The 14,105-nt window shown below is 35.5% G+C and overlaps 1 protein-coding gene across 1 annotated transcript in view; it reads left to right on the top strand.

Moving 5' to 3' along the window:
* Positions 1-14,105, top strand: part of MCF2 (MCF.2 cell line derived transforming sequence) — a 109,625-nt gene that overhangs the window by 60,634 nt on the left and 34,886 nt on the right. The window contains 8 exon segments of the mRNA XM_080653643.1: positions 122-188; positions 191-312; positions 1,486-1,657; positions 6,308-6,345; positions 8,984-9,072; positions 10,589-10,655; positions 11,361-11,476; positions 11,585-11,654. Coding sequence (XP_080509769.1) covers positions 122-188; positions 191-312; positions 1,486-1,657; positions 6,308-6,345; positions 8,984-9,072; positions 10,589-10,655; positions 11,361-11,476; positions 11,585-11,654 — 741 coding nt within the window.

Genomic DNA, 14,105 nt, shown 5'->3' with positions numbered 1-14,105 from the left:
TAAACACTGTTTTAAGGGACAAACATACATGTTGTCATTTACTCATAGTTATGGTGTGTGTGTGTGTGTGTGTGTGTGTGTGTGTGTGTGTGTGTGTGTGTGTGTGTAGTGTGCTCAGCAGGCTCTTCAGTGTTGTGATGAAGGAGAATGTCTTCTTGCTAATCAGGAAATAGTTAAGTTTCAATCTAAAAAAATGCTCAGAAAGCCCTCCAAGATATTGAACATTTTCTTGAAATGGCTCTGCCCTTTATAAACTTTGATACTAAAACCCTACCGTATGAATTTGATGTACTTTTATCCCCTGAACTCAAGATAAGAGGCTTCTTTTTAAGTAAACACATTTTTAAAAACTATAATTACCGTAGATTTAGTATTGTAAGAGTTTTATTACTTCACAGCTAACTTTATATCAAATTGCAATTACACAGTGCTCTTAAGGATTAGAGGTGATATCAGTGTCACTGTTAAGCTTCAAAAAATCCAAAGGCTTATTCTTGCTATTTAATTAAGAGTAATTTCCTTTTTGAGCTCTGACTCCATTATTTTAAAACTCTTTTCACATACTACGAGCTCTCACATACATTTTCTTGTGCATCCTTGGAGAAAGACCAAAGCTGTCATTGGCAAATATTGGGCCAATGTCAAGATCACCCTATGCCAAACATCTTTTCTTTGTGCTGCAGTAACCAACAACAGATGCTCTGTGGATACAGATATCACTTTTACTCAGTTTGAGAAGGAAGGTTTAAAGAAAGGATCTGGGTCTTCTTGGTGAGGGTGGGGAGCAGGCAGAAGTTGCTGTTGATAGGGTGGAGAGCTTTAGGTTTGTTCAGTACCACCCCATTGGAGATGTCATAAAGCACTGTTTTCACATTGTAGATAAGTTTATTTGTGATACTATTTGCTGCTAAAATGTCTAATTGACGCTAAGATTGGAACAGTATTTAAATCTGTGTTTAGTGGCAGATCTTAGGGAATGCCCCAGAAAAACAGAAACATGGCTGTGGCAATAACTGAGTCATTCTATGGATGCCACTAAGCTTAGCTGTGTCAAATCGTATAGGAATGCCAGAAGGAGATATTCTTTATAATGGCTCTGAGGAGCTTTTTACAACATGGAGAACTAAAAGAAACATAACAAACTACTGTGACGGTGCTTAACTTGATGGCTTTCTGATGCTAAATATGCCTTCTTTTCCAGGCAATATCCCTTCTTGTTTATGAAGGGTAAATCACTTTATGTAGTGACCTATTTCATGACTGCTTGATGAATTTTTCTTTTATTTGTTTTGGTTGAGATCTTCTGCATTTTATAACCGTGTGGAGATAATACATTAATCTGTCTCCGTTACTCTTCTAAATTACTTCTAGTTATATTTTAAACTCTACATTAATTTTTGGACTGTTTGAGTCTGAGAAATCTGATAATATTTGTAATCATCCCATTTCATAAAATATTTCATAAAATTCTTATGCAACCTGTAGATTCAAATTCAGACTGTACAACTCAAGCTTGAAAGCATTCGAACTGTATTTGAGAACCAACAAGCTGGTTTTAAGAACCTGAAATATGAGCATGTGAGGCCAATCCAGTTTGTGGTACCTGCTTCCAACAAAGCGATCATACCTAAAGCACCCTTTTTTTCACCTAAACCTGGTAAAGAATGTTACATTCCCTCTTTTATTTTTTTATTTTATTGCTCTTATTTACTTTGTTACTCTTAATGTAAATACTGAATTCGTTCTTCAATCCTGATAAATTGAAATTTTATTTAAACATCTTTGATCATGTTTACTTATATTGCACGAGGCAGGAGTTGTAATTGACACTATCATACAATAGTTCCACAGTGGTGATATAATATAGTACAGGATGTTGCAGATCTGTACTGAATAGTCCAGACTTGCAATGAGTGTGAACATTTATACCAGCATCAAATTCACCCTTTTCTTCAGCAGGTGGAAGAAGGAAGGCATATGAAACTGGTACACATGTGTGCCTGCATGTACTCATGCATATGCACTTTATACCTCAATAAACTATAACTTGGTTGTTATAAGCTTCTAGTAAGTAAATGGCTTGGATAATAGAATGGCTTGCCTGTTGTACATAAATGCAAGTAAATAGAATAATTTTGCCTGTCACAGAGTCCATTTTCTGGTTTTAATCTTTGTTGACCTATTTCAATCATGTAATAATCATTTTCCCTTCTACATTCTATGGGATAAAATAATTATCCTCACTATGCTGTTGAACTACTCTGGAAATAAGATGACTGTATTGCTCCAAGGTTTCCCTTGAGCAGCCTCTGGGGCCTCTTGAGGGGGAGAGTGATTTGGCTTTGGGGCCTTAAGTAAGTTGAATGGGTGAATGTGGGACTAAATTCAGTCTCTCTTATCTAAGAGAATCAGAGACTTTATTAATGTATGGTAACTACTTTGAAATTCAGAGAAAACTTGAGCCAGGCATAATTAGTTTAAAAATCCAGCCCAGCCCCAGCATGGATCATATTAAAAAGAGTTGAGGAAAACAGGTAACTAGGCTAAGATGATCAAAGTTATATAGTTAATAAACATAAAAATATACTCACAAATAAAACTATGAATAATCCCATAAATAAGTAATATTGACTATGATAATATGGGAAAAAGTAAAAAGAAAAAAAACCAATAAGGGGCTAAAAACCAATGACTAAGGATAAAAATAGAACAGGTTGATATCCCTAAGATCTCATATTCCTGCATTCATTTACTGTCTATGTGACCTTGGACAGTTCCCTTAACCTCTTTTAACCTCAGTTTTCTTGTCTGTAAAATAGGAACATTGACACCTACTGACTTCAAAGGGTTTTTGTGAAAAAAAAATGTAGAACATAAGAAGTACTCAGTAAACAAGACTATCTGACTAAGGCTTCTTTCTTTATAGTCTTCTAAAAGTTCAGCTGCTTGAAAGGGGTTCCAGAAGTGGCACACCTTGGGTTGAGAAACAGGGTTCTTAAGAGACTGTCTAAATCCCATTCACTGCCTTAATCACTAAAGTGCATATTGCTTTGTGTTGTTTCATTAATTTCTGATATTCTTATTTAATGGTGTTAACACTTTCTTTCTGCAGTGGGAGTTGGATACTTTTAAGCATGTAAATTTTAAAAAATATTTTATGGATTTTTTACAGAGAGGAAGGGAGAGGGAGAGAGAGTTAGAAACATCGATGAGAGAGAAACATCAATCAGCTGCCTCCTACACACCCCCTACTGGGGATGTGCCTGCAACCAAGGTACATGCCCTTGACCGGAATCAAACCTGGGACCCTTGAGTCCGCAGGCTGACGCTCTATCCACTGAGCAAAACCGGCTAGGGCATGTAAATTTTTTTTGAAAGGTACCCATCTTTATTACTTTTCATCAGTACATTTTCTGAGTTTGTGTATGTGAAAAACCAGTTTGGCATTTAAAACCATTTCAAAGGATCAGCATTCAGTTTTGCATTCTGCCTACAATTAACTTTATCTATTTTTCATAATAACTGTCCATTATTCTCTCAGTATTAAACTTAGTATTGGAAAATGACTATATAAAAAAGTAGATTATGCACTTTCATCCAATGACCACTCGTAAGTAGAAAACAAGGAAAACAGTTGCACTATTAAAATAAATCAAGCTTTTTTTCATTTTATAGACTCTTGTGTCATCCACAATAAAATTATTAGTTGGGTGTAGCTTGAATTTGCTACAATTTAAGACTGTCTAGTGCAGTGGTCGGCAAACTCATTAGTCAACAGAGTGGCAAACCTCAGTTCGCGAGCCGCATGTGGCTTGCGAGCTGCAGTTTGCTGACCACTGGTCTAGTGCATTTATGAGGAAGAGGGCAGCTTACTGACATGGTTAGATAAATGATTTTATTAATCATAAATCATGGTTTATAAATTAAATCAAAGCATTACTTATGCTACAAACATCATTCATTTTACCCTATTGCTCTGTGAGTAATGGGGATTATAACAATCAGTTCCAAATAATTCTTCAAGACATTTAATTACTAAGCCAGATATATAAGTTTGGATCAAATCAAAGCATAAGTGCTAATTTTTCATAAATTAAGTCAAACTGTTTTTTGTTCTTTGCGTTTATTTTTATTAATTTGAATCAAATAGAATCCTGTACCTAGCACAGTTGCCTCCTGGCACCTAGCAGAACGTAACACATATTTGTTGAATTAACATTTAATACAGAGGGAAGTTATGGAAGAACATTGTGAGGGGTAAAATGTGGTTTGAGTTCCTAAATCTGTAACTCTAGTCTAGATCTTTCTCCTAATCTTTAAACCTGCATTTACAATTTGCCTCCTCAAATTTCCTATAGACAACTCAGACTCAGCATACCCCAAACTGATTGCTTCTCTCCTGCAAAACCTGCTCTTCCTATTTTCCTCATCTCAGTGAATAGCACCATGATTCCTGGGCCCTTGGCTTCCCCTTCTCACTCATGCCCCACCTCTAATCGGTCAAAAAACCTCCCTTATTTCCATTCCCATTGCTGTCACTCACTGCCACTTCCCTAATCCAAGTTAATATCATCTATTACCTTGACAACTATAGGAGTCTCCCTGACTCCCCATTTTCCCTTCTCAAATTCCCCTAGTTATCTTGCCTTTGGACTTCACATATACTATTCTCTCTCAGGAACAGTGTTCCCTTCCCTCTCTCTTTTCCCTTTGCTAGCTCCTACTCCTCCATCAATTTTCCTACTGTAGGCTACCTCCTTTAGGTATTATTTTCCTTCCTGCCTCTCCTCCCCTTTTCCAGTTCAGTTAGATAGTCAAGCTATGTGATAACAAGTCCCTGGTTATTTTGTCTCACCTTTAGTGTTATTTCCTGTTTTGGGTTTCTCTTGATAGACTGTAAGCTCTATAAGGGCAGGGTCTGTGTGCAATTTATGTTTGTATCCCTAGCACCAAATACGGAGCTTAGCATATAGTATAGGCACTCAATAAGGTTTATACATGTTTAGACTGTTAAAAGAATGAATTCATCTACATTGCTTTTCAGAAAAAAAAGTGCATTTCTTTTGTAAATACTCCTTTTTTCATCTCTTCATGTATTTGACAAAAATTAATTAGTATAGCTAGTTAGTGAAGATCCCTAACTTACGTTTGTAAATAAGTTCAGATCTCTATATCAAGTGTCTTTAAAGTGATGGGCATCAGTATTTATTGAGAAATTGATTTTATATAGTAATTGCCAGTAAGTCTAATTTATATATATATGATTATGTAAACCTAAAAACATATAATGTATTTTTAAATAAATGAAAGTGAAGTATAAAATTTAGAGAATGTAACAGCATAATAACCTTTCCCTGAATGTGCCTTGCAATGGCTCCTGCTGAGGAGGAAAAGACATAAAGTATGTTCCTTCCATGGAGAAGAGAGATCTACAAAGCCTGTGTGGGTGGCAGCCTTTTCAGCAGCTCTGAGAATTAGGAGCTTAAATGACCTAGTCTTTGAGTGGACCAGGCACTGGGCTTTGTCGGAACATCTGGACTCCTTGCATAACAATATAGGGGCTCACCCTTTTTAAACAGAAGAGAATGATTAAACAGAATGAAAAAGAAAGATTAAACAGGAAGAACAGAAAGATTAAAGCTTGGAATTTTGATGAAGTTGTTTTTTAGTTTGTTTCGTTTTAGCACCTTAACATGCTTCACACATGTTGTTTTATATAGTGGTTAGAAACACAGATTCTGATAGTAGACAATTTAGATTTGAATACCACCTCTGCTTTTTGCACAAGATATTAACCTTACTTACGTATCTTTAAAATGGGGATAGAAGTAGTACTTATCTCTTAAGGTGATTTGAGGTTTGAAAAAGAAACTGCCTGTGTAGGGCTTACAAGAATGTGGGCATATTGTAAGTGCCAAATAAATGCTGTAATTATTAGTTAAGTTTAGATTTTTCTCAAAATTTTTTGACCCAGTTAATCAGTGAGCTACAATCTGAGTAAATGCTTATGTGTCAAGATGAACACCACATCTACAAATAATTTATGTGTGCTATCAGTCAGCTTCATGCTTGCTTGGTAATCAAGTGAATGTTTCATAAAGGAGAAAATGGATTGATACATGGCAAAAGTATACTCAATAAGAAGTTGAGATCATATAGCTAAGTTTAAACATTCAAGTGTTTTGAATAGTGTGATTTAAAAAATGATATAAACACATTGTAATATTACTATCTTTCTGTTTAATAAACATGCATGTAAGTGTTGATTTTCACTCTGGTTTGAAATATTTTCACATTTCTCTCCCAGGGAAGAAGACTTGGAAACAAAATCAGAGCAACTTAAAAGTAAATATCATTAATTAATTCAAAGTTGGCTTTATTACTGTAGTTCCAGAATAGGTATAGGGTCTTAAAACCATATTTTTAATCTATTCAACCATGGTGCTTTTGAAAGCCTATTTAATCTAAGAGGAAAAGTTGATGCTGCATTGTTTATAATTGCAGTCCTGGCATATCCCCAGATGAATGAGTAGTTTCTCAAATCTTGGGTCAAATTCAGAATAATTTTTGTAGAATACCTCATGTATGTCCCAGCATCTCTTTTCCCACACCCCATTTCAATAAACATAAATAAGTGATGTATATTTTTATAAAAGGGGATTTCTTTCGTAAGTAATTCCAGTTCTGCAAGTAAGAAGCAGGTTCTAATGGACCATACTTTGAGCTGAAAAAGACATCTATTAATTTCTTGATAAATACACAAGTCCTTCTCAGTTATCCATGATATTCTGGTATCTGCAGAGAGTAGCCTGATCATAATTGCAATGCCCTATATTTTCTTTGTGTGTTCTTGATGGTAAATAAAGACAAGAATATATTGCCAAGAGGCTGTTTGTCATAGTGATACAGATTGTAGAGCTAGACTGCCTGGCTTTTAATCCCAGCTGCATCATTTGGCTGTATAACCTTGGGTAAGTTCTTGGAACTCAGTTTTCTATCTGTAAAATAGGGATAATAATAGGATACCCTCATTATGGAGTCAGTATAGATAAAATATTCTAATATTTGTGAATGCTTTGAAAAATATGTGGTGTATGGTAGTGTTCTAAGGCTTTTATAAAATTATCAGCAGGCTAGTGAATAACCTACATACCATGCCTGGTTATCATGTTATACAGCCACAACTTCTGGTTTCAAAAAGGAAATAGGTTGAATGTCAAATTTCATCGTCCTACATGTCTTTCGGTTCTAGTTTTAACTCATAATTACCTTCGCATTCCACTATGTGTATTTATTCATTTGCAGGGGAAAATAGGAGGCTGTGGCTCTGTACATTTTCTCGGTGAGATTTATAGCTAGTGAACTAGGTTCCAAAATGCACACATTCTTTCACTTCAAGTCAATTTGCACAATCTTTATATATTCAAAAGCAGTTATGTTTCAGAACTTTTAAAACTTGTATTTCAGAAATTGTTTAAAAGTAAATAATGCATACCTATCTGATGAGTGTGCAGTATTTTCAATCTTAATTATAGCATTAAAATGATAATAGTTGGTACATTGACCAGACATAAATCAAAGCACTCTCCTAAAGAGGGAACATGATAATGGTGACAGACTATGGGCTTGACTCTGTTTTATTACTTACAAGGTATGAACCTTGGCCCTGTTGCTAAACTTCTCTGAGCCTCAGTTTTCCCATCTGTAAAATGGGGATAAGTATGCCATAGCATGCTAAATTGCTGTGAGGATTTGATGTAATGATGTGTGTTATGGACCTAGGACTGTGCCTGCACAATATATATAAAATAGTGTTTGTTCCTTTCCACCTGTATTTGTAATAAGTAGATCATATTCTGTGGAAATACATTTTAGCTGATAAGTCTTGTACTTGGTTTGGGGTTCCAGTTGTTACAAAGTAATGCTACACTTACTTGGAGGTTAGGGTTTTTGCTCATTTCAGCTCTTCAATACAGCTAGGATCCCTGGAATATACTTCAGATGCTTCTGAAGAGCAAAATGCTAATTTTGTGATAAATCTCATGCAATTGATTCAGTAAGGCAGTCCAAGTCCCATAAAATCTGCAAATAAGTTAGCAGTTTAGGATCAGGGAGGTCACTTGTAGCAACAACTGACATGTGGCAGAGAGCAGAGACAGATGAACAGGCAACAGTCATTTCAATAAACAATAGACATTTCTGCACATCTTACTAGTCCTGGAGTATATCATTAGATTTTATCATATCATTTACGTTCATGATTGATGCCACTGAGTGAATAGGAAAAGGATCAATGGTGTTCTGTATCCTGGGTTAAAGAATTCAAGGGTTCATGTAATATTTCCTAGAAAGGTTTCCATAAAAAGTCATTAAGGTTGAGCCCTGGTTGGTGTGGCTCAGTTGGTGGGGCGTCCTCCCATGCTCCAAGGGTTGCCAGCTCAATTCCCAGTGAGGGCACCTGCCTGGTTTCCTACTCACAGTAGGGGGCATGCAGGAGGAAGTGGATCTCTCTCTCTCTCTCTCTCCCCCCCTCCCTCCCTCCCTCCCTTCCTTCCTCCCTCCTTTCATCCCCCTCCCCTTCCTTTCCCTCTCCCTTCTTTTCTCTAAAAAAACCCCAATAAAAATATTTTAAAAAATTAAGGTTGACAAGCTATTTTGGTTCTTCAATGAACAAACTTTAGTTATTTGCACAATAAGCTTTTTATGAATTAACCTCATTTCCCCAAAGTGCCAAATAAATGAAACATTACTTAATATATAGAGCAAATTCTAATTATTATCTTAAATTTGCCCTCTTAGACAACTCAAATGTTTTTTTTAATAGTACATACAGAGTTATATCTGAAAGAATAAATAATCATAGGGTTATTTTTCAATTTATCTATACAGTTTGGACCTAGAGAAAACTTAATTTGAGCTAGATTTTTTTGAAGAAGAACTATGCCTACTTAGATGCTAATTTAACTTATTTTCATCATTTCAGATTGAAGTGGTGCATGAGTGTCTAGAGAAGAGAAGTTCTGGTCCATCCTCCAGTTTGAACAATAACAATACCTTGGATGTTTTAAAGAAGTATTTTTTAATTTATTAACAGACATATATACATCTACTCGTAGGAGTCACTGATTCAGTGTCCAAGGCGAACATGTTTGGGATTTTGAGTTCACAGTTTGGGATTATACAGGATTTGATGAAAAGAACACTAGATGAGATATCAAAACTCTTGCATTTAGACCTGGTCAACATATACTCTGTTTATGTGACTTGAAAATTAACTAGACCTTTACAGAATATTAGTCTCCTCTTTTGTAAATGAGGTCAGAGTGAATGGGACAGTGTTCCAAAAACTACAAAGGATTATGTATATATAAACTGTTATTTTGTACATGTTAATAATCATTGTTTCATTCACTTTTATAGCATTCTGTTAACATTCCAGAGATGAATATATTCACCTTTTAAATTTTATATCATACAGTTGTAAGTAGCCAGTATTTTAGAGCAAGGTGTATGCAGACACATACAGGGTGGGGAAAAGTAGGTTTATAGTTGTGAGTACACAAAACACAGAGTTTATGCTTATATTATTTATTGAATGTATTATTTTCCATATTAACAACTGTAAAACCTACCTTTGCCCCACCCTGTGTGTGTGTGTGTGTGTATTAAAGATTTTTAAAGGTTAATGATTAAAAGGTAAAAAATAAAAAAGAGGCTAAAGATAGAAGTTAAATTAAAAGGATTACTTATAGTGGGGGAAACAAATTTTAAATACAATGTCAATTGGAAATTGCTTTGGAAGGAAAATGTATCAATAATAATAAAAGCATAATATGCTAATTAGACCAGACGTCCTTCTGGATGACCTTCCCAAAGAAGCCGGGGCTACCAGGGAAGCCTTGGTCCCAGTTGCCTGCTGGGGGATGGAGGGAAGCCTTGGTCCTGGGTGCCAGAGGGAAGCCAGTGCTGGCAGCCGGGGGAAGGAAGGCCTACTCTTGCATGAATTTTGTGAATTGGGCCTCTAGTTTTATTATAAAGAGCTAGTAATCAAAATTATTACAGAAACTTAAGTATGATTTATACTTGGGAAACCCAGTATAATAAACCCACTTAATGTCTTGGAAAATATCAGAACATTACTGGGAAAAAGGAAAAATTATGCTTAAAATTCAAATATTTCTTTTAGAGGGAGAGGGAGATAGAGAGGGAACTACAACTAAGAAACTGTGTTGCCCCCCTCCCCAATAGTATTTCCCAGATTTTTGGGAATAGAGTTTGTGAGGTTTTAGTAAATTGATTCTTAAACTTAGTGAGTTAGAAATAAAGGTGTTTTTTTTTCATTTAAAAATAAGTCCTGAGTGCTGTTCCCCATTCTTTTAAATATATTTTAGAATCTTATGGTAAATCTTGTTGTGGTACTTATTCTAGAAACCATAGAATTAATTTTACATTTTGATAATAAAACCAAAACTATTGGTAGTTCCTGTGCATTAACAATTTTTACATTAGACAATTTATAATAACTGAAATATTGCATTACAATTCTAAAACAATAAAATAATTGATAAATATGATCTTTTTATTTTAGCCATGTCCTAAATGAGTTGATACAGACTGAGAAGATTTATGTTCGCGAGCTGTTTACTGTTTTGTTGGTAAGGAAGTCAAACTATTTTCCCATCTTTTCCTGAATACTCCCCTGCTACATCTGTTAGGAAGTGTTTAGGGCAGTCTTCCCTTCCCGCATGCTTCCTTGATTGTCACATGGCAGCAGTGGGTATTTCTGCTATTGTTTGAGACTGCATGTTTGTCAGATATGGGTATTCAGGTTCTCCCTCAGGAGTAAGAATTGTGGATTAAGAATGTATTATAGAGGAGAGAAGCTGTTCTCTTAGTGATACAGCAGATTGTTCTGATTATTCCCATGATACTATTTAGAGATTGTGATGTAAAGATCTAAAAATGGGAGAAAAACATTCATTTCATACAAATGTCATAGTATGAATTTGGTCTGAAAAAACCTAAACACTTATTGCTAGCTTAAGTAGAAGTTAATGACCTGTAATATAATTTTTCATACTTGGTTTCTATTTTGTTTCCTATACTACAAAGTACCCTGAAGGCCAATGAGCTATCATTTTATTTTACCCATCGAGTAGAAAACCTTCACTGCCTTGTCCTACTTTCTAAAAAATAATGATAATGTATAGTTTTGGGAAATAGAAGATTTAATGTTAAAATTACAAGCAGCTTCACCCACTAATCCCCTATATATTTTGTTGTACATACACCTTTGGTGGGCCAATCAACTGTTAATATGAATCTTTTTTTAACTGAATAAATGTATTTATTTTGGGTAGGGCTATAAAGCAGAGATGGATAATCCAGAGATGTTTGATCTTATGCCACCTCTCCTGAGAAATAAAAAGGATGTTCTCTTTGGAAATATGGCAGAAATATATGAATTCCATAGCAAGTATGTAATTGCTGAATTGAATTTTATTTTTCATGATATTATTTAAAGGGTTATTGATCAATTTATTTCCCATAAACATATTATTCTTTTTCTCTGAAATTTTCATAGCCTTTTCATGAGCAGTCTGGAAAATTGCATTGATGCTCCAGAAAGAGTCGGACTTTGTTTCCTGGAAAGGGTTAGTTCAATTATTATTTAAAATATATAAATATGGACCACCAAAATAGCAGCTAATTTTATAAGAACAGATTTAGAGACAAGGTAGGTATTGTTCTTTATGTCTTTATATTTTTAGAGGAGACATCTCTCAAGCAAGTATTTAATGCTAAACCAGGTTTTGTTACAGAAACTGTTGCAATAGGATATTGAGAGCATGCAAATGGCCATTGTGTTCTGTGCTAGCAAATGCTTCAGTGGCTCAGCTTGTGTCCACTGACCCCTGGGTGATCCCAGGAGTCCAAGGACCATCCAAGCTATGAAGATGTGAGAGTTGGGAATCATCTTAGCACAACCATTCTTGGCTTGGTTAATTTTTAGCCTGAGATGCCTTGGTATTCCCCTCTAATACATGGGAAGTCTTAGTAGAATCAAATGTAGTATGGCTTTCAGACCCAAGGCATCTATCACAGCACCTTGCAACACAGAGAGCTGTTTTTGTTTTGTTTTGTTTTTTTATTCTATGAGATCATTCAGGGAAGCTCATTTCTCCATGTCCCAAGAGTATAGTTAATACAGTTGACTTCTCAAGTTTTGTAATCATACTCTCCTCCATTAGAGTTTCCTCTCAGAATGTTCTCTGCTTATCTAGTTCTTCCTGTTCCTGAAATATCAGTTCTGTCTTAATTTGAGAGTCAATTGGATAGCAGAGATTATTGAAAGCTTCCTAATATATATCTGAGAAAGTATTTATGGACTGAGAAAATAATAAGGTTAAGAAAGAAATTTGTGTTATTACCTTTCTCAACATATCCTAAGTTGAAACACATTTAAACTATGCCCATATTTTCCCCTAAGCAACAGCAGTATCTCTTTCCTTTGGACTCCTGTCAGACTTAATGACCATGGTATTCATTGGGGATTTTACATTTACTATGCATCTTTACATATATTCATGAATTCTTTCTCCACTTGATGGAAAACTTTTTGAGGTAGGGTCCATATCCTATATATCTTTGTACTAGTATCTTTCATAAGGTTAGCAGAGTCCTTGGTAACCAGTGGTAGTTTAATACATGTCTTTTGATATGTTTATACATTTAACAGCCATCTACTGAGAAAATACTATGCATCAACCACTATGCTAGGCTATGTGGGTACCAAGCCCAAGACGATTCACAGAGAAAAATAGGGAACCCATTGTGTACAGTGTGAGTTGTGCTATGTTGGAGATAGACAAATGATTCTATAGGGGCCAAGAAGAAGTGAATCTTACATAGACCGGAGATATAGATAATGGTATTATAGAAGAAATGACTCATGAAATGAATGTTAAAGAGTGAGTAAGAGGCATCCCATTAGATAAGGCTCAAATAAAGATGGTTCCAGGGAGAGAGAATAGCATGGGCAGATGTCTAATTGGGTCATGGTACAATAATATGTCTCAATGATAAATCAAGGACATTGGAAGTTAGCTACAAATTCACTCACCAGGCAATCGAATGACTAACACCATAGGAAGAGCATATTTATTGGTAACCTATTAGCTCACAGTTGTGAAAATATGAGTTTGCTTTTATAGTTCATTCAGAGAAGGCTTTTCTCCCTCTCTCAAACTTGGTAAGTAGAAGCTGTGAAATTACTTGGATAATTATGTGTCCCTCTATCTGTTCTGATGGACATGCTGTTCTTGGACTATAAAGAGGGTTTCTGACCAGCTGCCAGTGTTCCAGCACTTTAGGCCACTCTCCCTATAATGCTTAGCCACATTCACTCTTTTTTTTAAATTTAATAAATCTTTATTGTTCAGATTATTACAGTTGTTCCTCTTTTTCCCCCCATAGCTCCCCTCCACCCAGATCCCACCCCACTCTCTGCCCTTACCTCCCCCACATTGTCCTCATCCATAGGTATATGACCTTTGTCCAGTCTCTTCCCACACCTCCCACACCCCTTTCTCCCCGAGAATTGTCAGTCCACTCCCTTTCTATGCCTCTGATTCTATTATATTCACCAGTTTATTCTGTTCATCAGATTTTTTTATTCACTTGATTTTTAGATTCACTTGTTGATAGATATGTATTTGTTGTTCATAATCTTTATCTTTACCTTTTTCTACTTCTTCCTCTTCTTTAAGAATACCTTTCAGCATTTCATATAATACTGGTTTGGTGGTGATGAACTCCTTTAGCTTTTTCTTATCTGTGAAGCTCTTTATCTGCCCTTCAATTCTGAATGATAGCTTTGCTGGGTAGAGTAATCTTGGTTGTAGGCTCTTGCTATTCATCACTTTGAATATTTCTTGCCACTCCCATCTGGCCTGCATAGTTTCTGTTGAGAAATCAGCTGACAGTTGTATGGGTGCTCCCTTGTAGGTAATTAACTGTTTTTCTCTTGCTTCTTTTCAGATTCTCTCTTTGTCTTTTGCTCTTGGCCTTTTAATTATGATGTGTCTTGGTGTGGTCCTCTTTAG

The sequence above is a fragment of the Plecotus auritus genome, assembly GCF_963455305.1.
Source record: "Plecotus auritus genome assembly, chromosome: X".
In the NCBI taxonomy this organism is placed as follows: domain Eukaryota; kingdom Metazoa; phylum Chordata; class Mammalia; order Chiroptera; family Vespertilionidae; genus Plecotus; species Plecotus auritus.
This window is presented reverse-complemented; position numbering and strand designations above follow the sequence as displayed.